General features: G+C 33.3%; 3 protein-coding genes and 1 pseudogene across 4 annotated transcripts; 2 read left to right on the forward strand and 2 right to left on the reverse strand.

Annotated features, from left to right (window-relative positions):
* The first annotated feature begins 10,103 nt into the window (after positions 1 to 10,103).
* Positions 10,104 to 13,408, forward strand: LOC125827839 (thylakoidal processing peptidase 1, chloroplastic-like). 2 transcript variants are annotated; one of them, XM_049507187.1, is made up of 7 exons: positions 10,104 to 11,139; positions 11,881 to 11,949; positions 12,027 to 12,098; positions 12,180 to 12,266; positions 12,354 to 12,421; positions 12,786 to 12,923; positions 13,137 to 13,408. In XM_049507187.1, exons 1-6 carry the CDS (start codon positions 10,435 to 10,437, stop codon positions 12,904 to 12,906), a joined length of 1,122 nt encoding a protein of 373 aa, XP_049363144.1. In that variant the 5' UTR covers positions 10,104 to 10,434; the 3' UTR covers positions 12,907 to 12,923; positions 13,137 to 13,408. The 2 variants fall into 2 exon arrangements, with proteins under 2 accessions (XP_049363144.1, XP_049363143.1); XM_049507186.1 differs by having other exon boundaries at positions 12,786 to 13,408.
* A 660-nt stretch (positions 13,409 to 14,068) lies between these two features.
* Positions 14,069 to 17,221, forward strand: LOC125827835 (uncharacterized). Its single transcript, XM_049507182.1, has 3 exons — positions 14,069 to 14,407; positions 14,707 to 15,027; positions 16,347 to 17,221. Exons 1-3 carry the CDS (start codon positions 14,213 to 14,215, stop codon positions 17,094 to 17,096), a joined length of 1,266 nt encoding a protein of 421 aa, XP_049363139.1. The 5' UTR covers positions 14,069 to 14,212; the 3' UTR covers positions 17,097 to 17,221.
* A 921-nt stretch (positions 17,222 to 18,142) lies between these two features.
* On the reverse strand, positions 18,143 to 20,941 carry LOC125827918 (protein NRT1/ PTR FAMILY 4.5-like; annotated as a pseudogene).
* An 873-nt stretch (positions 20,942 to 21,814) lies between these two features.
* On the reverse strand, positions 21,815 to 24,342 carry LOC125827827 (protein NRT1/ PTR FAMILY 4.5-like). The gene is made up of 4 exons (XM_049507174.1): positions 24,240 to 24,342; positions 23,455 to 23,672; positions 22,781 to 23,352; positions 21,815 to 22,700 (listed from the first exon to the last, which is right to left on the reverse strand). The coding sequence occupies exons 2-4, from the start codon at positions 23,650 to 23,652 to the stop codon at positions 21,824 to 21,826; spliced, it is 1,647 nt and encodes a 548-aa protein (XP_049363131.1). The 5' UTR covers positions 23,653 to 23,672; positions 24,240 to 24,342; the 3' UTR covers positions 21,815 to 21,823.
* Positions 24,343 to 27,400: the final 3,058 nt, after the last annotated feature.

Below are 27,400 nucleotides of genomic sequence, written 5' to 3' on the forward strand. Positions count from 1 at the left end.
ATCCGATTATATACAATTATAAAGTAATATGACAAGAACATACAAAAGATGAATTGTTGAAGGCTGTTTGATCATCTATGAATTGAGATCCCTCTTTGACCACTTCAATTGGAACATCTTCACAATTCTCCTTCTATGTATAAAAGTATAAACATATATTTATATATTATAAAATTACAAAAAAATCTATTGAAGAATTCAAACCTCAGAATTGTTTTGAACCTCAAAAATATTGAAAGTGTTCTGAACCTTAAAATTGATTGAACTCCAGAATTGTTGTGACCCTGCAACAAATATAACTTTGTATATTAGTAATAATTATTTCAACATTATTATACAGTTTGTTACAAATTGAATATTGCTATTAAATTATACAATAGATAATTATACATTTGGACAGTTACTTAGTTGTATATGTATAATAATAATATCTTTACGCATACATGTACATGTATATGTATATGTATGTTATTTGTTTGGAAACATTTTAACTCTATATGTATGTTAGTTTATTTGTATATAACAATTGATAATGTTGTTTATAACACAAAAGAAATAAATTACTTGTGGCTCGGGATTACTGAATTGTTGAACTAAAGGGCTAAATGTGATTGTCCAGCTGGAGAGTGTAATTTTGACTGGTGAATACTAACATCTGGAGTAGATGATGGGACTGATACTCGAACAACCTTCTGCAGATTTTTTAAGAAAATATACATTATATACAAAAGGCCATAAAAGTTTAAATAATGAACAGGATAAATAGGTATAAACCTCTTGATCATTTAGATCATTAAAAACAGATTGACAGTTCTATTCAGAAGGTAAATGTTGAGAAGGTTCTTCGGATTGAACGACACCGACTGGCACTTTATCTGTAACTTCTACACCATCACCCTGAAAGAAAAATATTAAATGTATATTTATCATAATTATGTATAATATATATGTATTGATCTATATTAACAAACCTTATCTTCCGCATTCTTTGATTTGATAGAATCCAACACAACTTTGAAGTTGTTTTCAATGAAGTTCCTTAAATCAGTAAACTGTTTCTCCATCTGAAATTAGACATATATGGGTAACTTTAACGCTAAATATATAAATTAAAAAAATTTTAATAAATAAAAACAATTAAAAAAATAAAAAAAAACCGAGAGTTTGAATTGATCAAACTCATCACACGATATACTGAAATCATGTGACTTGCTGGTAGATGGTATTTCGAAAGGAACACTTGATTTAATCTCAACATTTTGCTTAATGCCTGTATAGGATGGAACATTAGCATGTTTTTTGGCCTGCCTCTTTGGAAGTGGTGACTTAGGTCTTTTTGCAACATTGGGACGTCGGGGAGACTTTATTAAACAAGGCTTCTTTGAAATGACCCTAGGTGTTGTCTTGTTCTGAATAGGAGTGACTGTCTGCCTTGATTTCTTCTTAGGAGGCGACAAACAAGTATCAACTTTTTCTTTTCCCTTGTTATTTATTGGACATGGAGGATCCTAAAAATCATCGTCCGAAGCATTTGCAGCTGCTGTTTCTGTTGGAGATGAATCTGATTGAACATACTCAGGAGGTAATTCAAGAATCTTGAGTTCCATTGGAGTTGGAGTTATATTCTTAAAAACAAGCTGCAAAATATAGACATGTTCATATTGACATATTCATTATACAAAATGTTTACTTAATCAAATGTGAAAACATATATACAGTTTATATATATATATATACATTAGACAAACTTATATGTATAATTATACAGTTTATAAGCTTATATATACAAATGAGCTTATGTTTATAAAGTTCACATACTTATAGGTATATTTATACATTGTAAACTTGTATAAATAATAATACATGGAGCAAATTTATACATATAGTTTTCTATAGCACAAACTGATACATATATTTATACATTTGTATATTTATACAGTTATATATCTATACTATATTTATACAGATAATATATTATACATAAAATTGTACAGTGCGTACCGGATTGTTGTCGTCTCTGAACATGCCCTTAGCAAAATAGCTTAGACGAGGGAAATCTTTTTTTGTCTTCCAGTTAAGTATCCTAGGGATGTGATGAGATACCTTAACAACAATTTCCTCATCAAAATTCGAACAACATTCATAAAACCACACTTGCAAAGCAAGTGGGAAACCATACAACCTGAAATACTTCCCATCGTGTTTGATCTTAGTGTGCAAATGCAGAATCAGCAGGTCAAAAGCCTTTTTACCCCATGGGTAGTCAATGTATCTGCCCGATTCAACCAAATCAAAGTCTTTCCTATCAATAACAGTACTGGTTGGTTCTTCCGAAAGGATGAATGAATGTATATAAAACAATATAGCAAACTTCACCGCATCATCATCATTATCCCCCCAAACCTTATTATCAAACTTTTCAACCAACTGACTCTTGGTGATGGCTTTTTCGACTCCAAAATACTGAAGAATAATTTTGTTTGGTTCTTCGGTATTAAAGACAAAATCCTTCTCATTGTCTGAACATTTTAACCCAGATATTATAGCAAAGTCACGAATGGTGAATCGCAAAGTGGTGCCATTCACATGTATCAGGATTGCATCTTTTGAGCTACCCTCATTTCTCTCAAAAACATGCACCTAATCAGTTGTGCTTGAACATGACACCTACGAATGCTAGATAATTGGGCAAAACATGTTGTTCCACAAAATTCTTTATACTGTGAAATAGTAAGCTTTGTAGCTAACACTTTCATTACTTCAATATTTGTGTAACACTGCATGTGAGGTATGCGTGTTGGTTCTCTTTTTCCTAAAAACTTAATAGCCTGAAAAAATGCATATATAATTTTACTAAAAATACACACGTATACATAATTGAGACACAAGTACAGATATCAAAATGTATGAAATAGCTTTTAAATGAAAATAACATATACAAGTTTTATAAAGAAAAAATACATTATACAAACTAATTTCAACTGTATAAATGTTTATATTGTATATATAGATAAATTGTTGTACCGCTACGAACACAATAACTATTGATATTATACTTATACAAATAAATTCAAATGCATAATTGTTTACATTGTATATATAGTGAAATACAAACCATTTATGTATGTGTATAAGTTTGTGGAATTGTATATGTCTAAAGGAAGATTATACAAATAGGATCCTTATACAATGAAAAAAACTTATACATAAAACAATGCACAAAACTGTATAAATGTTTATAATGTATATATATTATACATTATACAACAAATTTCAAATGTATAGTTGTTTACCTTGTATGTATAGTTAAATAGTTCTATTTTATACACTTAACTTTGGATATTAACATAGTGACTATATAAAACTGTATAAACAAACAATTATAAGACATGAATCAACACATAAATATAAGAAAAATATATAATCGTAACATATACAAAAATAATGATTATACAAATACCTCATTATGCTCCAATAAGCTAGAAATAACAACTTTCTTTCTTTTTGCATTCTCTTCTGTATAATTAGTTGTTTTTTCTTTCCTTTACTTGACCCAGTAGCAGACTGATCTTTCTTACCTCCCTCCACAATTTTGATGTTGGATTGCTTCGATTTCGCACTCATTCCCTCCAATCTGATTGGGTTATTTTTCAATTTGGATTTGATCTCTTGCATTGTGTTGGATTTGGACATTGAACCTGAAACCTCCCCAAAATCCTGAGTTAAACCCAAGGAAAAAGATGGGCGTTCAACACTATTTTCGACATGCAAGGGTATACCTCTTGTGAATCTTTTAGATGGAGATTGGGCATCCATTGTTTGAAGGAAAACACTGTATGGATTATGAACTGATGTGAAAAATAGCTTGAAAAAATTGAAAAAAAATAGACAAAAATTAAAAGTAATCGATTGAGATAAGTTTTGGCGGTACCTAAAATTTTTGAATGGATTTTGAAACCTCGATGCTGGTGGAGATTTGAAATTTCAAACTAATTTTGGGGAGAAAATTTGGGAGAAATTGAAGGAAAAAAGAGATATAAACGAGAAGAAGATATTGTATAAAAGGAAGAGAATAACGTGATTTTTTTTTTTACTTATACAATTCGGTGGGGCTATTAAATAGCAAACTGACCGAAACTTTGCTCCTTAAAGGAAATAAATGAAACGGTAGCTACTGTATTTATTTTACATTAAAAGTTTGTCATTATGTACAATTATCCCTAAGTAGTATATACTTGATATTTCAATCATGCTATAAACTGTTAAATTAGGTCTTGGGCCTAACTCAAACCCCAAAAGCTAGCTCAAAGGAAGGAGGATTGTCCAAGCCTTATAAAGAGTCCACCCATCTCATTAACCACCGATGTGGACTTTTGTCATTCTTTAACCTAAACTAGATGACTCAAGAGTATATTTACCTAAGTTTCCCAAATTTTTGTATTCACCCACGCATATATTAGTTCCTTTTTATTTTCATTTTAGTTTTTCCCTTCACCTTTTGAAACATTACATCTATGTAATTTTTTTTTATCAAAATTCATTAAGCCCTCTAAAACTTTGAATGCAGAAATATGGAAGTTTCTTTATCAATTCTAAAGCAAGGATATAATGTGTGTCACACTATATTTCTTTTTTACTTAATCAAGTCTACGGATCAATTGTATTGCATTCATAGATTGGTTATGTGAAAAAAAAAGGCTTAAGTCATCCATGACCCCTTAAAGTTGTTCGCATAGTTCACTTAGACACCTTAACTGTGACTTGTACCTATTGAACACTTAAATTATTCAAAACATTTACCTATTAAACACAAAATGCTTATGTGACAAAATAAGTGTAGCTCACTCTCGTTGGGCACGTGAGTAGATTCCATAATTTTATTAAAATTTTTTTTTGATAAATTTGTCTTTTTTTGACACGTGGCATACAATAACTAAAAAAATAATAATTAATTAATAATAATCTTAATTTTTTTTTTAAAAAAACCCACCCCACACTTTTCACTCCATTTTTACAAAATCTATGTCCTTCCTTTTGGTTCCATTAATTTTTCTTCTTCATTTTTTGTTTAAGGAACAAATTGAGTCTGAAGAACTATATCAGGATAGATAGAGTATGTTCTTAGCGCCAATATCATTGTCGAAAGAACATCAACTAAAGAAATAACCAGCCAAAACAAAAATAATCAAGAGTTTACTGATAAAGATTGTCATTGAAACTGTAGAAGAGTATTTCATCAAAAAAATAAAAATTAGATTGCGTCAAAAACAATTCCAGCAAAACTCTATTTTTTCCGGCAAGACTAATACGGATTTGATTTTTTTTTTTTTAAATTACTAAAAAATCAAACCATAAAGAACCACAACATAGAAGAAGAAGAAGTAGAATATACAAATCTGAATTGAGTTTTGAAAAGAAAGTGAATTTAGGAGTGGCGGTTGTGTTCTGAGAAGAAAAGGGGAAGATGAACACGGGGTGGTTGCGTGCGTGGGTGGGGGTATTGTGCTGAAAAGAAATTGGGGAAGGATGATTTTTTTCTTTTCCTTTTTTTTTGGGGCTAAAAACAATTTTTTTTTCTTGAACTGTTATTATGGTCCATGCCACATGTCTTTTTTTTATTGGTTACTATGCCACATCATTCGCGAATGTACAACACACTCTCTCTATTTTTAGTTGATTGTCAGAAAATGTTTGATAAATATATTTTTTAACTAATAAAGGTGTTCAATTGGAACAAGCTTAAGATAAGGTGTCCAAATGACGAACAACTTTAAAGGGCTGACTTAAGCAAAAAAAAAATATTGACATAGTCAATTGAAAATATGTCAAGCATTATATCTTGAATATTGTTTCCATTTTGTTGCTTTTCGTCATTATCCTTGTAAAGATTAATTTATATAGGTTTTCTTCCACCAAACTTAAAAGAGTATTCTATGCTCTCTTATTTTAGGGAAAAATGTCTGAAATATATTCAAAATTTGACCGAAATTGTTGTTATAATATCGAACTTTGAAAAAGACCTTTTACCCCTCTGCACTATTAGTAGTATATTTTAAAGGTATATATGTGCTCACGTGGATATAAGAAATATTGCATCATTATAAATAATAATGTGTCCACGTAAGCACATATATACTTTTAAAATACACTATTAAATAGTGCAGGGAGGTAAAAGGTCCTTCATAAAGTTTGGTATCGTAACATCAATTTCGGCCAAAGTTGAAATATTTTTCAGATCCTTTTCCTTTTCTTTTTTTTTATATATAAGTGTTTTTTCCCCAATCAAATACACTAATTATGTATTATTATATTTAACTTTATCCAATTATATACATAATTATTTATGAAATCAATAAACACTAAATATTTGTCAATTTTTTTCCGATTAAATAAATCAAATCAACTCATAAAAAGTGAAGTTACGATAAACTTATAAATATGATAACACAAAATATAAAATAAATAAGACAAAGTTAGCTTGGAAGCTGCATTGACCCCAGCATGTCACCAGAAAACAAGCAAAGCAAACAAAATGAAAGGGCCCTCTTCAATTAATCGACAGATACATTGTATTTGCCCACCAAACGGACTTATACACCCCGTTGAAATAATATGTCGTGATTTTTAAAAATAATTATCTTAAAAATATTTATTATTTTAAAAGTTAAACTTCTCATTTTAGATATTCTATTTCAAGGCATGAATAAAGATAAAATAACTAAATAAAAATTCTTTTTAAAAAGACGTAAATAGAACTATAAATAATTTGAAACGAAGGAATAAGATTGATTATAGCCAAATAATAAGATAATGAAAATTCAAAACTAAGGTTTGACTATGAGAATTTTTTGGTTTTATTCCATTATTAAATTACTGGCTGATGTGTGTGCTTCCATCACTACTTCCTTCATTATTAAGCACTCGTACATCTTACAAGTCGCAACAAAATATTACTCTACTATTTATCTTATCCACTTTATATGATAGCACTAATTTTCTCTAATTTTGAATAATTTAATATATTTTATAGCTATATTTTACATCTTATATTCAATCGAATAAATATTCACATAAAATGAAATGTTGAAAGAAAATTGCTTAATATATTTTGATTTATATAAACTACCTTTCGATAATCAATTTGTCTAAAAATATAACAATTCAAATCCAACTCACCAACTATATAGATTGATGAACCGACAGTTTAGAATCTTTCTTAGTTCTACATTAAATTTGAAAAATATAAAATATAAAAAAATTATATTTTATTCATTTGAAAAGAATTTTTTTTAAAGAAATTGACTAAATTAGAAAATAGATCAATCAAATTGCGATAGATTAATAAGTGGTTGTCTCTTAGGTTTGTATTGATCAACTGAAATTGTTTTTCTTGTATATTTTCTTTTATTTATTTATATATTTATTTTCTTTACTACTTACTAGCATTATTTTTGTTTAGGTTCCTATATTTTTTATTTACGTAAATTTATAATAATATTTTTCTTAAATTCTCTACAATGAAGAAGCTGGTACCACGTGCAGTGAAGTCAATGAAAATGAGTTGACCATTTATAGTTGGTAAATAATTAGAGATATTCAATTTTTTGTTAAGTATTTTGAATAGGTCAAACATATTTTAATTTTTAACCAAGAAATAAGTTTGCCAACTACTTACTAAAAGGAAATAAATAATTTGGTGTCTGCCAACTCAAACCTTGATACATGACTGGCAACATCTTTCATATTTGTCAAAAACAAAAACTATATTATTATGATATAATAGCCTAAAAAAGTATTCAAAAATTGAGATAAAGTCAGACAATTAATTACCAATAGAGGAGTACGAATTGAGTGGAGGTACGAATGAGCGTTATGGTGGAGTGATAATTTTTATTTTTTTTTAATTGAGATTTTAATCGTGATAGAGTGACAAAGTATTTTTTAATTTTTTTTTAGTTGAGATTTTGATCATGATGAAGTGATAATGTTTTTTTTTAAATTTTTAATCAAGATTTTGATCATGATAGAGTGCTGAGTACTTTTATATTTCTAATCGAGATTTTGGATTAAGTTCCTTTAGATAAGAGGCATCAATGTTAGAAAATGCTTTGTACGCTAAAAATATTCATTGAAGCGTTTTGTCTGGATAATTTTAGTTTTCTCTTAGAGTTAAAATTGAACTTTTGACAAAATTTATTGGAGATGCATATTACCTTCAAACTGCAACTTCAAAATGAAATAAAGTTTCAAATTCAAATTATAATTTTATTCTCATTTCACAAATAAATGTAATATCTTATAAATTGAAACATCTTTATTTTTCTATAAGAAAACATCTTTAATTGCAAGTAAAGACCACAAATTTATCTTGAATATTTACTTTTTAAATATTTATAAACAAATTAAAATATTAAATATTATTTTTTTAAAGACAAAGTGATCAAGAAAAGTTCCTCTTCAAAATCGACTCAAAATAGCAAAGTATTTTCCTATATTTTTGGAGATCAAACACATCTCAAATGAAGGTCCAAATCATTCTACATTCGAAGAATATATTACTAACAACCCTCAAATCAAGAAAAATATTTTTTTTAAAAAAGAATCATGAAAATACATCAAATTGTACTATCTTAATAAATTACATCACTAATAAGCACCAAAATTAATACTCCCTCCGTCCACAATTGTTTGACAGGTATACTAAAAATAGATGTTCAAGATTAATTGTCAATTTAAACAATCAAGAAATAACTAGTCACTTTTTTCCAATTTCTCCCTAAATAATTGTGCAGTTCAATTGAAAAGTTATGTGAACTTTTGGTATTCTTGATATAGTAGAGTTATATTAGTCAAATTACACCTTGTATTAAATTTTCCTTGAGGGATGTGCATGACCTTACCCTGACAAACAATTGTGGACGGAGGGAGTAATATCAGAAAAAGCAAAGTATTACACAACATAAATTTAAATTAATCGACTTTCAGTATCAGCCATAACATAAAAAAAAAAAAAAACAAACCAGCAAATGGCTACCTTTTTCTTCCTAAATGTGTATATTCCAAACTTATGGCATTAATTAATTAAATATAAGAGGAGAAGCTCACAAGAAACCCACACACAACTACCAAGTGGTTACTAACTAAATAAAAGTAAAAAAAGATTGCTATTTCATCAAGAACTTGCCCCCTTTTAGAAACATATTTGCCAAACTGCCATTATTGATTTATCTGTATTTAATCGCCTTTCTGGTTTTCACTAATTGAATAAAACAATCACTTTTGACATGAGGATTTATTTAAAAGTGAAAGTTTTCAGTGAAAATTTAGGTTTAATTGGATTCAAAATGAGTATGAATATGGAATGAGAAAAAGAAATCAATTTCTTTTATTCTATCAGTACTTTGTAACTTAAGTTTTAGATTTAAATTTGAATTAATAAAAGAATTTTAAAGAAAAATAAAACTCCAAATTATTATCTATATAAAAAATTTCATTGATTTCTCAACTTATTTTTACTTGAAAGAAGAGGGAATCGAGAGAATAATATATATATATTTATATAATGTTATTACGAAAGAAAATTTTAACTTGATAATTTTGTACGTTAGTAATTTTTATACAAGAACAATTTGTTCTGATAAAATAACTGAATTTGAACTTATAAACAACATATTTTTTTCATAAACAATCAAGAAAAATAGAAATTATTATTTAATAAAACAAAAAAATATAAAAAGTCAACTTATAAAATCACTAGTGAATGAGTAACGAGATAAAGTCAATATTATAATTTTAAAAAAATTAAAAATATTTATGAAATTTATGTATTATGCTATTTTAAATGAACGATGACTAAAACAAGCTAAAAATTATGATAAGAGCAAAATAATCCAACTATATTTTATTAAAATTAATTCAAATATAACAAAATTTCACAAAAATTAGTTACCTGAACGCCGGATAAAACTAAACAGAAGTGGACAAGACCCAGCAGATGAGGGAGTGGTATTTCCGTAGTAATTGTAAAAAACAAGGGCAGTTTTCCACACAACAAATAGCCGCCAACTATTATACCCGAAAGCCTTCACAAAATTGTGGACTTCTCACTTTCCTGGCATCTGAATATCCTCCCCTTTTTCTCCGGCGAGTTCTCGCCGGCCGTCGTCGAGAGCAAAATCATCATTTCCCTTTTCCGTTCACTTAATACCCTTTTGAAAAACCCTAATTTTGATCCGATTCTTTCAGTTCACCGTTCAATTCTTATACTCATACCGTTGACCTAACTTTTCAATTCACCGATTTCTTCTCCAATTCTCTGATTTCATCAATCCCGATGGCATTTCTTCGCTTCTTGTAAGGTTTTTACAACTCTCCCCGTTAGTTTCCGAACCCACAATTCTCTACATCTTGCTCGGTTTATTACAATTTGTTATTATGGCGATCCGGTTCACCGTTACCTATTCCGGCTACCTAGCCCAAAACCTAGCTTCATCGGCTTCTTCGAAAGTCGTGGGTTGCAGGTTTTTTCACGAATGTACTGTCCGATCTCGAATTTTCCATCCACCAGCTCAAAAACCCGAATCAAATTGCTCCGATTTCCGCCGGACCAAACCGAAACCACGGCCGGTGAGTAATACTTACTCTTCCCGGTCGTTTTCGTCCAGTTCAGTGTGTTCGTCGTTTGCTTCTGAGCTTCTTGGCGGAAGTTCGAATTCACCTTTGGTTGTTGGATTGATTTCGCTGATGAGGTCTTCTTCTGGGTCTTGTACCATGAATGCTTTGGGGATTTCGCCTTTGAAGGCGTCTTCCTTTCTTCCATTTTTTCAGGGCTCGAAATGGCTTCCTTGCAATGAGCCCAGTATTGGGTCCTCGGCGAGTTCCGAGGTGGATAAAGGTGGGACTGAAACTAGGTGTAGTGAAAGTTTTGTTCGGTCGGAGCCTTTGTCCAATGAAATGAAGGTTTCCAAGAGCCGTTGGGTGTCAAAGTTGTTGAACATCTGCTCTGATGATGCAAAAGCTGCTTTTACAGCTTTGAGTGTTAGCATAATGTTTAAGTCATCTCTGGCTGAGCCAAGATCAATTCCATCTGCTTCCATGTCCCCTACTCTGGATAAGGGTGACCGTATAATGGCTGAAAAGGTATATTTAATTCTTTCTTTTTGCTGAAGTTTGTTGATAGAGCTTGAAGACGTAGGGATACTGGCAAGTAGCTCGAATATATTGCTGTTTTTCATTGGCAAATAACTGGCCTGAATATGTGATTGATGGTTACCATGATATTTGGTGTCTTGATATTCTAGTATTTTCCTATTCAGTTTTTAGAGTCTTACTAGAATTATTTGATCTGATGGCACTTTTTAACTGAAATATGAATCATAGTCAATAGATTGATTGAATATATTATCCAACCCGAGCCTAATTGCTTACTAGTTTATTTGGTCTATCAATGTTTTTGCAAAAGCATCGTTTAGTTTCCTTGCACCATAATAATTGTGTTAGACGTTGATGCCTTCCTTCTCCATTTTTGTTATCAATGATTTTGTTTGGAGTTCAGAAATGTTGAATGAATGCCCATTGTGTTCTGGCAAATTCATCTTTTATTGAGCTGATTTCTTTAATTAAGAAGTCTGTCTTGCATCCAACCTTGTTGAGAGGGTTGTACAAGTAGTGCTAAGCAACCAATTGTCCTGATTGGGGAAAGAAAGCTCATTATGCTTATGATTAGTTCTATCTTTATATCTTGATTCCTTTCTTGGAACAGATGCGTCTACTGCAATTGTTAGTGAAACTTTGACATGTTGGGATTCTATGCAAATTAATATTTTATGTCCTGATTGTTTACACTTCTCACTGATTATTATGCTTCCTGTTGCATTTCAGGTTTCATATTTTTTTCGGCAACCTGACATTTCAGACATAGTGATATTTAAAGCACCACCAATCCTTCAGGTACGCCAGTTGCTTGTAGTGGGAGATTTTTACTCTGCACACGCATTTATCAACAGGCAGTTTTCTGTATCTTGCAGCATATTTTTGGTTGTAGTGCTGGAGACGTCTTCATTAAAAGAGTTGTTGCATTAGCTGGGGATTATGTTGAAGTAAGTTCTTCTTCTCTTACCATGTTTTGCTAGTAGTTTTGTCAAGTGTTCTATCTTATTTAAGGATTACACTTTATGCAGGTGCGTGAGGGTAAACTGTTTTTGAATGGTGTTGCTCAAGATGAAGATTTCATTTTAGAGCCCATTGCCTATGAAATGGAACCAGAGGTAATGCATATATTTTGTCTACATGCAATGATGTCTATATGCTGTAATTTCTTCAAAGATCTAATACACTGCTTTGTCATTTTATAGCTTGTTCCTGAAGGCTATGTGTTCGTGATGGGGGACAATCGCAATAATAGCTATGATTCTCACGACTGGTGAGCATTGAACGATCTAGTTTATTTTTTAAATAGAGAAGCAACAATTCACTGCTGAGGAAGAGTTGCTGTAGTAATGTTCAACCTTGTCTTCTGTCTCTGCCCTCCCCTAAAACCAAGCCTTCCTTTAAATACGTTTAAAAAATTCCCTTGTTTGTGAGTGTGATAATCCCATTGGGATCACTTGTCCATGGTGGGTTAGGAAGCTGAAACAATAAGAACCAAGAAGCAGTGGTGTCTCATGTTCTCCATGGGAACCCTTCATAGTTGTAATAGCAAAAAAGAACCCTTAAATCATTTGGTGTTCTTGTTTGTTTATCTCTATGCAGAAGTTTGATCTCATCTGTACTGTCTAATTTCTCAGGGGTCCACTTCCCGTTGCAAACATTGTCGGTAGGTCAGTATTCAGATATTGGCCCCCATCCAGGGTGTCCGACACCCTGCATGGATCAGTAATGGAGAAGAGAGTAGTTGCAGTTTCTTGACCCTGTCTAAGATGGAGGTGTTCTACTGACTTCTTTCATCTCTTTATTCTTTTACTGATCATTCTCTGCCTTCTGGCTCATTGGATCAGCTGTATAATCTTTCCCATCCCACCTGCTGTTGTTCGATCCACAATTTGAACAACCAACTTTGAGGATGGATTATCTTAATCCGCCTGTGTGATTGTTTTTCTCAAGGGCCCTATATTGGGTGTTTCTGCAATTTTATGTAGTGGAAAGTCTCAGAGATAAAGCTGATCATTGGAATTAGCGACTCAGTTGTCATGATCTGAAGAACTGGAACATTTTCCCTTTCTCCTAGACCGTGGAGTGGAGAACCAGACTAGGCGAGACACGATAGTGTCTATATGGACCCAACAAAGTTTCAGCTGTAAATCGTGACACAATATTCTGAGGCCGAACATGTTTAATATTTGCTTGTATTCGTGCTGAATGTAGTGAATTATGAAGTATGGTCTCTATGTAACAATTTTCTGCAGTGTTAAGTTATGAACTTACAAGTGAACAACCTTAAAATGTGGCATATATTGTTTTGAATTGCGGAAGGCAATTAGCCTCGAGATTTGCCATCCTTTTGAGATGAGTTTTCTTGGCTTCTTAGCGCCGCTACCCTAGTATCTTTTTGGCTATTCCAATATCTATGAATGAGCTATATAATATAGTGAAACGAAAGTTCTATAAAATGATTGTAAGCCAGTAATGTTACAAACTTAAATGTCATGCAAACAGTCCAACAAGATGAGTGTGGCAAATATATGAATTGCTAAAATGGTTGTGTATACATCAAATGCACGATAAGTTGATGACACTGTCAATCTATTGTGCCGATCTTATACCTCTTCACTCAATTTAAGCGTGTAATTAATTCTTCGGAACAAATTTATGATGCATTTGATGTTTTTTCCCAAATTTAAAATGACAATATCTGACGGAATATGAAATCTAATGAAAAATAGGATACAAACATATATTGAATTGCTTTTTTTTTTTTTTTATGAAAATAACAATTTCAAAGTCTTTACGTGTAAAAATGAAAAGATTTCGTAAAAAAAGGTATAGAACTAAAAAAAAAAGGAATTCGGATATCCATTTGAAATTTGTTTACGTAATAAGTATTATACGTAAACTTATTGACTTGGCACTACGCATAATTCATGATGTACAATCATGTACTGCAGTGTCCCAAATAGTCATTTTCCTTCTCCCTGTGCAGATCTAATTGTTCTCTGCAGAAAAAGCAAAGCTTGTTAATCCCATCGCCATTGCAGAGCAAACTCAAAGACTGACAATGATCCATTTCCCTTCTTCTTCTACTACTACTAGTTTTCTCCTACTCTTTTTGGTCCTTTTTACTCTATCCCCATTTCCAGTTTCAATTGCCACTTCATCCACCATACCTTTCAACATCTCTCACTTCCTTTATCCAAGAATCAACTACGAGGAATATCCCCAATCTTCACCTAATCCTCCTTCATTTCTCGAGGTTTTGTTCAATTATCCAACTGGGTTTTTGCCTAATTACTGTTATTTGTTCAGATTCTCTAATGGGTTTTGTGTATTTACTGTTATTTGCTCTTTTTCTGTAATGGGTTTTGACTAATTACTGTTATTTGTTCCGTTTCTCTAATGTGTTTTGCTTAATTACTGTTATTTGTTCCGTTTCTCTAATGTGTTTTGCTTAATTACTGTTATTTGCTCTGTTTCTCTAATGGGTTTTGACTAATTACACTATTATTTGTTCTGTTTCTCTAATTTATGGTTCTATTTGTATATGTTATTCAGGACGTGTTAAAGGGAATTGCTGAGAGAGAGAAATGGGATTTACAGGACTTGAGAGTTTCCAAATTGGATGTAAAGAAGTCAAAGTTTGGGACTTTCAGGAAGTACGAGTTTCGGGTCAGAATTGGGAAGACGGAATTCGTATTCATGATGGCAGACGAAGTATCTCAGTGGAAAAGCTTTCACTTTCCTAACAAAAATGAATCCGACTTCGAGTCTTTGGTTAAAGAGATTGGTTCCAAGGTCACTCTTGATGTCCTAAAAATCCAAGGGCCATTCGAATTATACGCTACTGGAGATGATTACCTCTCCTTGACCTTTCCCGTATGTTCCCCGAATCCTTTAATATTGCCTTTGTTTGTAGCAGTACATTTTGCAAGTTACATCAGATGGTTTTCCTGTAGATAGTCTCTGCTTCCTATCTAATGTTGTTTCCTGAGCTGCATTTATGTCTTGTATTTGGATGTAATTGGCTGCATACACCTGAAAGGATTTACTGGTGCACCCACTTCAGCTGGAGTTTTATGCATATAATTGAATTTTTTAAAATACATACGCATAATAAGGCAGCATCCGTTGTCAGAAAGAGTAGTGGGTAGAAGCTCTATCTATATGGTTGAATTTTTTTAAATGTATACACACATGAAGGCTTCACCCGTCATCACAAAGGAGTAGTGGGTAGCACCCAGTTCAGCTGTACTGCTGTAGTTCTATGTGTATAGTATAAAAATGTGAACTTGCACCCACTGTTACAAATGAGTAGTGGTACTTAACAGTCGCTGACTTGAAATCATAGATCCACTCAGATTGGTTGCAAAACTATGGTTGTGTTGTAATTGAACTATACTATCTTAAAGATGTAATATTTGGTTATTGATCTTTATATTGGAGTGCCTGGTGAAGTAGACAGTTCGATGAAGCAAATCTTCTCCCATGACACTTGTCCACCAGGCTTATTTTCTGCATTTGCTTAATCAAATCCACCATGTAGTTTTTAAAACTCTTTGCATATCAATGTACTACTGGCCAAAACTCCGGAAGTACTTAGGTTCAACATATTTATGGAGTGCTAACTCAACTTGATGTTTTAATTGACATATCAGATTCTAGAAAGGAATCTGCAATTATATCGGCAGAAGTTGTTATAGGCTGATGTAGTTTAGTCCAAAATAGAGCTGCTGCATATGCACAGAACTTCTTTGGATGCAGCTTTTCTCGAACTTCGACTCTTTCACAGGGAGAGAACATCAAATTTGTGGTTGCATCATATATTTGTTCAATGTATTGACTGAAGTAGGGAGAAAATGCCAAACTAGCGTATGTTCTCTGTGAATGATCTTCTATCTATTATGTTTCTTCGTGTATATGAATATTATCATGTTGTATCACAGAGAAAATCTTTTCCCTGTGCCTGGACATGTTGACATGTCTACCCTGTTTGGATGTTGATGTTTAACATATTCTCTTAAAATGGATATAGATTTGTGCTTTGATCTCTTCTTGCTAGTTCGCAGCTAGTTGCTTTAATGTGATTCGTCATGAGTTGATGCCTTATGTGTTCTATTCGAGCACTGAAAGTAAGATTTTACTAATCATGTTTTCATGGTGGGCTAACAACATTATGTTATTTACCTTTTTAACAGCTGAACTCTTCCTATACTGGGTTGAAAAAGATCCTTGTTGGTGAGGGCATCACTGTAGAAGTTAAAGGTGCTGATGAAATATCAATGTTCAACATCTCTGATTTGCTTAAATTAGTAAATGGAAGCATTTTGACCAAGACAGGAAGTGGTCAATTTAGATATATGTCGCAATCGTCCTGCTTACCATTACTTCCCGTACATGTAAGGGGACCTGCGTCAGTACTTGCCTATATAACCAGAAACCCCTGCTTAAGAATTGAAACTGCATCTGTATCCAAAAGATCTATCAAGTTGCTTTCTGAAAAATGTTATACAAGGCATATCTACAGAAAGTGGAGCTTGTACAATGATTTTCTGAGCCAGAAGATAACATTACTGGAAAAAATTCTAAGGAGGTTTCTAGGTGGAAAAACCAGTGAAATTGCATGTTTCAATCTCATAAAAGTGAAAGTTAAAGACTTGACCCTTTTCCGCTTCCAGTTAGAGCTGGAAAGAGGTATTCAAAACAACGACACATATTGGACTACTTTGGGGGAGTGGAGAACAAGGCCAGCTGTTGAACATTCGTGGTTTGAAGTAACAGCAAGGTTTGAGGCAGAGATCTTGAAGCCACGTTTGATTAAGAAGGTCAGACCTTTTATTGAAGTAGATTCATCGTCTTGGAGTAATTTGATGTCAAATATGTCCTTAACCAAAATTTCTTCTTTTCTTGTCCCACCAGAGCCCTTAACATTGGATGTTAGATGGTAGGGAAATTTATATCTAGTCCTGGCCTGCTGTAATTTAGATTCTTATCTTCCTTACCGTGAAAATTGAAAATGGTTACCTAATTTGTACATCATATCCTTTGTATATTGAAAGTCGTTGGAAAGGAACTATTTAAAAAACAGTGGTTGGAAAGGAATGAGTTACCCTGCTTTATAAATCTGAGGAAGTGACAATTATTCGAGATTGAAGATGAGTTTTACCATGCTTTATGAAAGTTTATCACTTGCTCTCCAAATTCACTAAATGAATGCTTGGATTAAGAGGTTCATGTGAATTTCCCTAATTACATGAACTAGCTAAAGGAACCTCTAAAATGGTAGGTCTCCTCTTTACCTATGTCCCAAGTTCACATCAGATAATCCTTGCTCTACTTGCCTTTAATTTGTGCTCTCTAACCTATCTTTTGAGGGAAATGTTAAGTGGGAGGGATTGCCCCTTAGGATAGAGCCAACGTGTCTTTGAGAGTCTGCAATTGGCTTGTGGTCCAGTTAACAGGGTCTTGCATTATGATCTGGTGCTTGCTCCATTCATCCTGGGTTACTAGCAGATGAAGATGTGATGCTGCTTATTTATGTGCGAGAACTTAAATTCTGTCAGTAGAAAACCCAGATTTTAAAGTATGCAATTCAGGATGTTAACTGTCCAAGTATCCTTGATTTCTAACACGTTTGCTTTGTCTGTGGAATTGCCGATACAATCCACTTTGTCACAGTCCTTATTCTTTTACGACCAGTTAATTGCTTAAAGTTTAACTTAGCTACTTTGTCCTAGTTCTGGTATTGCAAAAGGGGAAACAGAAGAAGAAGAAATGCATTGTAAGATCAAGTTCTTTCAGTGTAAATGGCAACTAAGTAACAAGAAATTCAAAACTAAATATAGCAAGGAGTGGTTTAGCAATGGATAGATTAGAATGGTTGGAATGTATTACATTCTACTGCAACAGGGTACTTGCATCAATTAACAATTCAAGTCTCAAACTTTCATGCCAGGATTTCTTCTCCTATAGATATGGTTTGCACCTTGGAATATTTGATCAACTAAAACCACTGATGCAGGACTACTTGGACTATATGTAATATGTTCACAACCACAATATTATTATATGACATAATTTGGGTCAAACATCAGTAATTCCCTTTGCCTTCTCATCAGTGATAGGATCTTCTTGCTTCAGTTCTGGCTTCTTATACTTGTACCAAGAAGCGCATAGTAAATAGAAACCAAAGTTCAGCACACTGACTCCTGCTAGCAACCAATAGAAGTAGTCGAGCTTGTCTCTGTTCAAGTTGTTATTAGCTAACCAGCCACCACTCACCTTGTTAATTACACTCACCACTACTGAGCTTGTGAAGTACCCAAATGCCAGCGAAGACCAAGAAATGGCCATGCCCAGTGATTTTAAGCCTGATGTGCTCTCTGCATAGAAGAAATTCATCAATCCCACCAATGCAAATATTTGAGCCATTGCAGATATTACAAATTGGCATCCAAGCCAGAACACGCTCATAGGTAATGGACTGGCTGAGTCAACCATGTTATGCTTAATGGAAACTGATTTCCTGTGACTTTCTACAACTGCAGCCACTGCCATAGAAACTGCTGAAAGTACTTGTCCAACACCTATTCGTTGAAGTTGTCGAATCCCAGAAGGGATCCCTGTGAATTTTCTTGCTATTGGAACAAAGATACGATCATAGACTGGGATCAGGAAGAGTTGGAACAATAGAGGAATTACAGGCATGGAAGGCCCTGGGATTTCAAAGTTTTGGATTTTCCTGTTCATTGTCATGCTTTGTTGGATAGTGAAGGTCTGGAATTGAGCCATACAAGTGTTCATGAAGACGGTGCTCAGTATAATTGGGAGCATTCTGACTACAATCTTTGTTTCTTCAACTTGTGAGATAGTACAAAGGCTCCATGGTCCATGGGCACTCGTTGTAGATGCTTCTTGGTTGTCCCTCAGTATGGTTGCCCTGTCCAAAAATCTGCACATATTATGGGAATTTGGTTAAGTAAAGCAATATGCCAACAAGAAACTGAAACTAAAAAGGTGTTATTAAGTACTTGAATTGATCAGTCCTTTGAAGAATCTCAGTTCCATTTTCAGGTTCTCCACTTCTGATCTGATGTAAATCATCTTTGTTCTGTGGTAGTGGGAGATTTCTGTTTCTAAAAGCTGCAACAAGAACCTGTGTAATGCGCATCAGAGGGTTTCCTTTAGGAACATTGCATCTGTAAAACTGTTTTTCCCATGGTCAAGAGCAGGATTGGCAAACCAACTGCTACAGAGCAGACACCAAATGACCAATCCCATCCCTGATTGTCACTTATCCAGACTAAAACTGTAACGCCAAGTATGGCTCCAACGGTGCTGTAGAACAGTAGCCAATTGAAGTAACTTGATAGCTTAGCAGCCCCTTTGGGATCCTTTTCATCAAATTGATCAGCACCTAATGATGGCAAAGCCGCTTTGACTCCACTGTTTCCAAGTGCTATCAGATAAACACCTCCATACAAGAGTGTCAATTGACCTCTATTTGCAGATTCACATAGATTGTTTTGGCTTAAAGGTACATCCTTGCAGGGAAATGGTCTCAGTTGACTGAAATGTGCTTGAACTCCTAGTAGTGCAAATCCCTAAGATTGAAAGAATTATCAAAGTCAATTCTTGATCCTGCAGGGACATATAAAATATCTGTTGTTTTGTTTCTTGCATAACCAAGATGTAAAAATAAAGAAGTACCAAAGCTTTAATGATGCCAAACAGAACACAAGTCTTGAATCTAGAGAAGTATGTATCTGAGAGAAAGGCTCCAAATAATGAGAGCAAGAATGCTGTTCCCATGAAGTTTGTGACAGTATTGGCAGATTTTGTTAAGCTGAAGTTCATATACCCATAGAAGTAAGTCACCAGGCTCACACCATTTGAAATCAAAGCCATGGTACTGATCCCCACCACAACTGCATGATCATATGTAAGAATATCAGAACTCCAAAGTTAAAAGATCAATGACGGAGCCAGGAATTTTAACCCCTAACCATCATCACATATATTAGTTTTTTCGACGAAAGGACTTCAATTGAATCTCCCTCCTATCAAGAAAGTTAAACAATTAGATACTTACCATAGACAAAAAGAGCTGCTCTAGTTCCCCCTTGCTTTGAAGTTTCTTTTCCAGTCTTGACATTTCTGCAAATTCCCTGCAATAATTATCAAATAAAACTATTTACAGCTATTTAGCCAAACATTTCTTAATTTTGGAAAATACAATTCTTATATTTCATATGCTAAAAACATACAATTACAAAGGCAGCTTACCATTTCTATTGCAGATTCTTATTTGCAATCCAAACTTAAATGTGACAAATACTTTGAGATGTATATATATCTATGTTTTGGCAAACTCAACTTGAGAGTAGTTTTCTGTTAGCTTCTTGTCTTGTAATAAATAAATATATACTACTACTAATAATGTTGAACTTTTTAGGTAGCCTCTGCTTTTGTTCAATTTTCTTTTTCTCATGCAAAATTATTGTTACGAAACTTTCATGAAGCAATTTATTTTGGATTTTTTGAATATCTTATATTTTAAAAATAATATCCACGCACTCAACAAAAAAAGAGAAAAAAGATAAAAAGGAAGAAACGTCAAAAGAAAAAGCAAAACACAAAAGTAAAAGAAAATCAAACATTTTTCTAATCTAAATGGCACGATAAAACTCTTGTTTGATTATCATTAATTGATTTGATTGAACGAAAATGAAGATGAAATATAACAAGGGACCAAGTTTAAGTGCCTACTTGTGCATACAAAGTTTGAGGTCATAGATGTCAAGTTAAAGGGCATTTTATATATTATATTTATTTTTAATACAACAATCCAAATAGTCGAGCTAATTTCAGATAATTAACCCCCAAAATAACTTGTGTTCAAACCAAACAACTCCTAATAATTGTACTTAGAAAGTTTGTTGAGTGTAACAATAGTGTTTTTAAAAATCGGGGCACAAGACGAGGCATTTTATGTAGCAGGAAGTGAGGCGTAAGCCCTGAAATATGAAACATAAGTCAACATGAGAATATAGAGAACTTTGACAACATTATGAATATCTCAAATGCTCAATAAACTTTGAATAGTTTACTTAGAAAGTCACTCAGCTTTATTTTATAACTCAGAAATCACTTAACTATTGATATTTCACTTAGAAAGTCACTAAACTATTGATATTTTACTTAGAAAGTCACTCAATTAATCTTAAATGATTTTTTGATTAAATTTTGTTGACTCTAATTTTTGTTTTAAACTATTTTTTTAACAGATAATAAGATATCCATTTTAATTATCTTATTGACCCGCTCCAATTATTTAATTATAATATTTTTGATTAACATTATGCACAACCTGTCTGAAAGAATATGTGACTGAATAGGAAATTTCAGGTTAAAACATACACTACATTACCCACAACCTGTTTGAAAGAATGCTTGAAAGGATCCAAACATCATTAGCAACAAAGAGAGCATTGACAAGCTGATCCGTATTAACCGTTACGTGTTCTGATTCTCTAATGAGTTTTATGATTCTATTTGTATGTGTTAAAGGGAAAACCAGTGAAGCAGGATTACTTGGACAATGTAATATGTTCACAATCACATTTTATTATTATTATTATTATATGACATAATTTGGGTGGAACATTCATATATTCTAAACAACACACATTTCAGTTTTTCCCTTAGGCTTCTCATCAGAGATAGGACCTTCTTGGTTCAGTTCTGGCTTCTTATACTTGTACCAAGAAGAACAGAGTAAGTAGAAGCCAAAGTTCAGCACACTGACTGCTGCGAGCAACCAGTAGAAGTAGTCGAGCTTGTCTCTGTTCAAGTTGTTATTAGCTAACCAGCCACCACTCACCTTGTTGATTACACTCACCGCTACTGAGCTTGTGAAGTACCCGAATGCCAGTGAACACCAAGTAATGGCCATACTCAGTGATTTCATGCCTGATGTGCTCTCTGCATAGAAGAAATTCAACAGCCCTACCAATGTAAGTATTTCAGCTGTTGCAAATATTACAAATTGAAATCCAAGCCAGAACACACTCATAGGTAATTGACTGGCTGAGTCAACCATGTTATGCTCAATGGCAACTGATTTCCGGCGACTTTCTACAACTGCAGACACTGCCATAGATACTATTGAAAGTATTAGCCCAACACCTATACGTTGCAGTTGTCGAATCCCAGAAGGGATCCCTGTGAATTTTCTTGCTATCGGAACAAAGATACGATCATAGACTGGGATCATGATGAGTTGGAATATTTGAGGAATTACAGGTATGGAAGCCGCTGGGATTTCAAAGTTTCCGATTTTCCTGTTCATTGTCATGCTTTGTTGGATAGTGAAGGTCTGGAGTTGAGCCATACAAGTGTTCATGAAGACGGTGCTCAGTATAATTGGTAGCATTCTGACTACAATCTTTGTTTCTTCAACTTGTGAGATAGTACAAAGGCTCCATGGTCCATGAGCACTTGATGTGGATGCTTCGTGGTTGTTCCTTGGTATGGCTGCCCTGTCCAAGCATCTGTACATATTGTGGAAAATTTGGTTATGTAAAGCAACATGTCAACAGGAAACTGAAACTATAAAGGTGTTATTAAATACTTGAATTGATCAGTCCTTTGAATAATCTCTATTCCATTTTTAGCCTCTCCACTTCTGATCTGATGTAAATCTTCTTTGTTTTGTGGTAGTGGGAGATTTCTATTTCTGAAAGCTGCAACAAGAACCTGCGAAATGCGCATCAGAGGGCTTCCTTTAGGAACATTGTATCTGTAGAACTGTTTTCCCATGGTCAAGAGTAGGATTGACACACCAACTGCTACAGAGGAGATACCAAATGACCAATCCCATCCCTGATTGTCACCTATCCAAACAAACAATGTAACTCCAAGCATGGCTCCAATGGTGATGAAGAACAGCAGCCAATTGAAGTAACTTGATAGCTTAGCAGCCCCTTTGGGATCCTTTTCATCAAATTGATCAGCACCCAATGATGGCAAAGCCGCTTTTACTCCACTGTTTCCAAGTGCTATCAGATAAACACCTCCATACAAGATTGCCAATTGACCTGCATCTGCAGATTCACATCGATCGTTTTGGCTTAAAGGTACATCCTTGCAGGGAAATGGTCTCAGTTGGCTGAAATGTGCTTGAACTCCTAGTAGTGCATATCCCTAACATTGAAAGAATGATCAAAGTCAGTTCATGATCCTGCATGGACCTTTGAAATATATGTTTTTCTCTTTCATAGCGAAGATGTATAAATAAACAAGTACCAAAACTTGAATGATGCTAAATAGAACACAAGTCTTGAATCTGGAGAAGTAAGTATCTGAGAGAAAAGCTCCAAATAATGAGAGCAAAAACGCTGTTCCCATGAAGTTTGTCACAGTGTTGGCAGATTTTGTTAAGCTGAAGTTCATATACCCGGAGAAGTAAGTCACCAGGCTCACACCCTTTGAAATAAAAGCCATGGTATCAATCCCCGCCACAACTGCATAATCAGATATCAGAATATCAAAACTCCATAGTCAAAATCAGTGGCGGAGTCAGGATTTCTTGCGAGTGGTTTCGGTTAAGAAGTCCCACATCCATAGAGGGATGGGGATTTGGTCTCCTTATATGGACTTGGACAAATCGAGCTAGTTATTGGGATTGAGTTAGACCTAGGTGCCATATCTTTACATGGTATTAGAGCCAGACCCATCGAGTTAGGCCCATGTGCTATATCTTTATTCAAACCTACAACTTAAAGCAAAATTTGAGCTACTTTGACCACTAGAATGTAAAAGTTTCCCCTAAATTAAAAATACACTCATTATGGCCAACATTTAATCTCTATACACCACATAACTCATTATAGCTAACATTTAATCTCTATACACCACATAATTCCCTAGAGAAGGGTGTGCACTGTGCACCAGACCATCCTTCGTCTAAGGTGGCTCCGCCCATACTACTCCATATATAAGCATAATATTATTCTTCGACGAAGGGACTTCAATTGAATTCCGCTCTATGTCAAGAGAGTTAAACAATTATATACTTGAAATATGCTTACCATAGACAAAAAGAGCTGCTCTAGTTCCCCCCTTCTTTTGAAGTTGATTTTCTTCAGTCTTGACATTTCTGCAAATCCCCTGCAACAATTATCAAAATAAAACTTACATTTTAGCCAAACATTTCTTAATTTTGTAAAATACAATTTCTAATATTTCATATGCTAAAAACCATATAATTGCTAAGGCAAGTTACCATTTTGTTTGTAGCTTTTCTTTTGCTAAGCTAAACAGTTTGTTTTAGCTTCTGTCTGTACTATAAATAGACTACTAATAATGTTAAATATCTTCTTTTGGTACATTGGAAAATACTTAATTAAGTTTTTAAAAAATCTTTCATAATGTTAGTTGTATCCATACCATGTACAGAAAATCACTAATTATTTGTTAGTTGTTTTTGTGGTACCATCACTCAAAACAACTTTATAATTAAGTAGTGGTAGATACTAATATTCCGTGCAAAAATCATTGTTATATAGATTTCACGAATCAATTTTACCCACTCAACAAAAAAAAGTAGTAATAAAAAAAAAAAAAAAAAAAAAAAAAGAGGAAATGGAAGAAACGAATAGGGAAAAAGCAATAAACAAAAAAATTAAAATCAAACAGTAAAACTAAATGATTTGATTGAAAATGAAGCTGAGATACTATATGGGTGGTTTGATATGGTGGACAAGTATAGATAGTTTTGAAATAAGAAATTAATATAGCTTTATTCTTTATTTGGTTACTAATCTTGCAGAAATAAGTTATACCATGATTAGTAATTAGTATCAAGATAAGTTATACTTGCCGGAGGATACACTACTCTATTTCATAGGCTTTTTTCGCCGTGAATCAATGGAAAATTCATATTATAGAACATGATTTTTCTATCAAACCAGCTCACTCGAAAAATGTATGGTGGAAAACAGTTTCTCGCTAAAATAGTGGGAAGTTTCCTAACTTTTTTTGTGTGAAAAACATTTTTTTTCTCAGTGATTCAATCAAAATATATGTGAGAATAGCCACAAAACATTTTCTAAACATTTTTTCAGTAGAAAAATATTGATTATTTTTTAGTAGTGATGGAATAATAGTATTGAAATTAATTATCTCAAAATAAAATAATAAAAATGACAAAAACACTCATGAGGTACCTAACCTTTTTTCTACTTTAGATAAGGTGGAAGATATTTCTGTATATAAACAACTTTTAAAAAAATTGAGAAAAATGCATAAGTACCCCCAACTTATGCCCGAAATTCAGAGACACACTTATACTATACTAAGGTCCTATTAGCCCCAAACTTATTTTATAAATAATTTTCTATCCCTTTTCGGCCTACGTGACACTATTAACTAGATAGCTTGAAAAAATTGTCAACACGCGCTGGACCCAAAAGATAGTGTCACGTAGGCCGAAAAGGGGTAGAAAATTATTTATAAAATAAGTTCGGGGGTAATAGGACCTTAGTATAGTATAAGTGTGTCTCTGAGATTTCGGGCATATGTTGGTGGGTACTTATGTATTTTCCCAAAAAATTGCAATACATACTTTTTTTGGGAAAATGCACAAGTACCCCCCCAACCTATGCCCGAAATCCCAGAGACACGCCTAACCTTTACTAAGGTCCTATTACCCCCCTGAACATAATTTATCTATAATATTCTACCCTTTTTCGGCCTACGTGGCACTATCCTTGAAAAAATTGTCAACATGCGCTGGGCCCACAAGATAGTGCCACGTAGGCCAAAAAGGGGTAGAATATTACATATAAAATAAGTTCGGGGGGGGGGGTAATAGGACCTTAGTAAAGGTTAGGTGTGTCTCTGAGATTTCGGGCATAGGTTGGGGGGGTACTTATGCATTTTCCCTACTTTTTTTAATACAACAAGACCAAGTAGTCAATAAAAACTATCTCAAAATAACATATCTCAATATAACTAATTACAACATAACTTGTCTTTGGAAATATAATTGTAATGATTTTATAACTATATTATTGTCGAATTAGTGGACAATCATGTGACTTATTTTTTTCTCCTCCTCATCCTTGTTTTAGGCCACAAAGTGTGCTTAATTGCGACGCAATTTTGATATTAAAATGGACATTAATAAACTCAGAAACCATTAAGAATGATTTTAATATTATTGTCATTAGCTATGGCCTATGGGTCAAATAATGATTGTTCATGGGTGATATCATAACCTTTTGGAAGTTTGAGGAGCTCCACATAGCCAAGATTTTTAATAGGAAAAGGCATAGATTCCTTTTCGAATTTGTCCCAAAAAATCAGTTACACGCTTAAACTATCATGGTGACCTATTACACACCTTAACTACTCAAAAATGACTTTATTACTACCCTGAGACATGTAACACCACTCTCACATTATGTGGTGTATTAAACTCGCTGCCACATCAGCGCTACGTCAGCATCATGTCATAAATTATAATTTTTTGTTTTGTTTTCTTTATTAATTATCTTTTCTTTTGTTAACTATATTTTACTCTAACTAATCCCTAATTAATTATTTTAATTCTCTAATAATTATATCTTCTTCATCACTAATCCCACCCATTTTCAATTCTCATTTCATCGGAAAATCATATCCGGCCCCACCTTCACTATTGATTTTGTTCTTCACCACCACTATATCACCTTCAATTCTTCTTTTTCTTTGTCACCAACACCAAATATCACCACCATCATTATAAATATCGATTTTTTCTTCTTCACCGCCTTCAATTACCTCTTTTAATGTTTGTCACCTGCCACCTATCACCACCAAACCCATAAAGTTGCTATTACCACCAAAATAAAAAATTGATGAACAACCAATTTTTTTTTAACAAAGTCAAAAAAAATAAAATGAAAAAGATAGAAACAATCAATCAAATTTTTTCTAGATAAAATACAATTATTCACTAACAAATCTATGAGAATTAACCTAATTGCGAATAAAAAAAAATTGTGCTTTAAGATTGTGATAAAAAATAAAGAAGTGTAATGAAAATAAAGAATGAAGAAGAAGAGGACAATGGGTGGGGTTTGAAGAAGAAGAGGTGTGGGTGGAAAAGAGGATTCTCTAACTTTTAAAAAAAAAATTAATTTCAAACTGACGCACCTAATTTTTATTTTTGTTTTATTTTTTTGCCACGTCAGTTTTAGGGGAAAAG

Source organism: Solanum verrucosum, unplaced genomic scaffold, assembly GCF_900185275.1.
Source record: "Solanum verrucosum unplaced genomic scaffold, falcon-dt-bn FXZP01000064.1, whole genome shotgun sequence".
Classification (NCBI taxonomy): Eukaryota; Viridiplantae; Streptophyta; class Magnoliopsida; order Solanales; family Solanaceae; genus Solanum; species Solanum verrucosum.